At 51.7% G+C, this 2,492-nt stretch overlaps 1 protein-coding gene across 1 annotated transcript; it reads left to right on the forward strand.

Moving 5' to 3' along the window:
* Positions 1-461: 461 nt before the first annotated feature.
* On the forward strand, positions 462-1,981 carry GL218_07783 (Protein PNG1; the record flags this gene model as incomplete). Its single annotated transcript, XM_033584557.1, has 2 exons — positions 462-1,030; positions 1,102-1,981. 2 exons carry the CDS (start codon positions 462-464, stop codon positions 1,979-1,981), a joined length of 1,449 nt encoding a protein of 482 aa, XP_033441323.1.
* Positions 1,982-2,492: the final 511 nt, after the last annotated feature.

Genomic DNA, 2,492 nt, shown 5'->3' on the forward strand with positions numbered 1-2,492 from the left:
TGTCGTCCGCTCGTTTCTTTTACTGCGCAACGTCGAGGGGACACATATCTCTGTAGGATTACCTAAATAAGAAATAGACGAGGAGTATACGCTACGGTACGACGCATAGAGGCAACGACACACGAATGCAGCGATCGATGATTATGGGGGATTAATTAACTGTCCACGACCGATTTGTCTTGTTCGACGAAGCGGGCACCTTGCTAACCGGTGGCGATTGACTTTTCGGAGGGAGTGGCCGAGTCCACATCATCAGCAATCCTCCAGCTGACGAAGTCTATCGTCTCGTTCCGCGTAATCTCGAATCCGCCTAGTACTAGGCTCGAGTTTAATAACATCTTTAGCAAGCACTATCCCAACCGATAACCAGTCGGGCCATTTTGCAGGAATTCTACGCTATAGGATACCTTGCCGTCTCGACCTCGAACCGTTCTCCGGTTCAATTATTAGGCAGCAACATCATGGCTAGTCGTAGTGATGGCCCCGGCAGCGGCCAGGGCGATTATGGGGAGGATTGGGCTCGGGATCTGCGAATTCAATTCGAACAGCTGCTGAGAACAAAGCGATTAACCGAAATCGAGGAGTCGCGAGCGAATCGATCACGTCCGGACTCTCAAAATCCCCGAGAAAGAGCATCGTCATCAAACCTCCGAGTACCAGCGACGCCCTCCGGTAGTAGTAGTAATAGTAGACCTTCTTCTTCTTACGGCCCAAGCCATAGCCGCAGCTCTCCCGCGTTACCGCCTTCGTACTCTTCCTTGCGTAACCTACCCAAGATTCCGACTCCGCCATCACCGCACGACAAAGAGTCGCAGAAATTTCGTAGCCTGATGCTATCGCTGTCGCAGACGCCGACGAAGTATGAGAACCCCGGTCTACTCGATGAAGCGCTCCAGGCGATTCCTCTGGATAGGATATACGGCGAAGCCGAAGAGGAGTCTCAGGTATTGCAGGCGCAGGCGGAAAGCATGGGTGATGGTCGCAAGCCAGAATGGGGATACCAAGATTGCGTGATTCGAGCACTATTAAGGTGAGTCGGCCTCTTAACTCAATACCCCCAATGCTATTGAGAATTGAATCCCTAACCCGCTTCGATTGCAGATGGTTCAAGCGAACATTCTTTTCATGGGTCAATAACCCGCCGTGCCCCGTGTGCTTCTCGCCAACCGTCGCAAAGGGCATGACGCAACCGACGCCAGAGGAAAACGCATTTGGAGCATTGCGCGTAGAGCTGTACGAATGTTCCAACCAAGCATGCAGAGCATACGAGCGATTCCCGCGGTACAGCGACGTCTGGCGGCTATTGCAAACGAGACGAGGCCGATGCGGCGAGTGGGCTAACTGCTTCAGCATGCTGTGTCGAGCCGTCGGCGGCCGCGTGCGCTGGGTATGGAACGCTGAGGACCACGTGTGGACCGAGGTTTATTCGGAACATAAGCAGCGATGGATCCACGTCGACGCGTGCGAAGAAGCGTGGGATAACCCACGCCTCTATACTGAAGGTTGGGGTAAGCAGATGTCGTACTGCATTGCCTTCAGCGCCGACGGTGCAACCGATGTCACCCGCAGATACGTGCGCAAAAGTGAGCATGCGCTGGAGAGGAATAAGTGCCCCGAAGAGGTAATGCTCTACATCATGCAGGAAATCAAGACCATCCGGCGCGCCAACATGAGCAAGGAGGATCGATTCCGATTAGAGAAGGAAGATTCGAGAGAAGATCGCGAGCTTCGAGGCTACGTAGTCGCTTCGATCACGCAGGCAGTTACGCGCATGGTTCCCGGCCCATCGAGTTCTACATCTGGCTCTAGCTCTAGCTCTACAAGTCGGCCTCCCGTCTCTTCTTCTACTAGTGATGATCAAAAGCTGCCTGCTGAGCAGCCCACCCGACAGAGCGGTAATGCTGAATGGGTTGCTGCTCGCGGAGAGAACGGTCGGCGCAACCAACAATTCCAGGATCCGAGAGATCCACACCGAAGATAACGCGCTCTACGAAAATACTGATTTTATCATTACCAATCACTAACATCACGCATGCCGCCTAATAATTAGAGAAACCGAAATATATACCCCAACATTCAGCATCTAAAGCGGTTAAATTTACCTGGCTTTGCCCACCTAGAATATGATGACCGGCTATTTACCGACTCTCATTTGTCTAATATCACTTCTACCGCAGTCGAAGTACAGCTTACCCTGTATTTACCTGCGGCCTGTACCTATCTACGCATCCTACTATCACGACGCCCGAATATGTCGTTCTCATTTGTGGCCTGCATCGTCATAGGCATTCTGGAATAAAATCACCGGCGCAACGGACCTATTTGGGCTGGGTAGCATTATATACAAATTCTTTTTGCTTTTTGTTTTTATTTTTTATTTTTTACTCGGGGGGGAGAATGGTGGGGAGAACATGGGCTTCTCCTTGACCCGGCGTTCAGGTTATATAACTGCATGAATGGGCTGGACGGAAACGGGTTGACGAATGACAATG

The sequence above is a fragment of the Daldinia childiae genome (genome assembly GCF_008694065.1).
Source record: "Daldinia childiae strain JS-1345 chromosome Unknown Scaffold10, whole genome shotgun sequence".
Classification (NCBI taxonomy): domain Eukaryota; kingdom Fungi; phylum Ascomycota; class Sordariomycetes; order Xylariales; family Hypoxylaceae; genus Daldinia; species Daldinia childiae.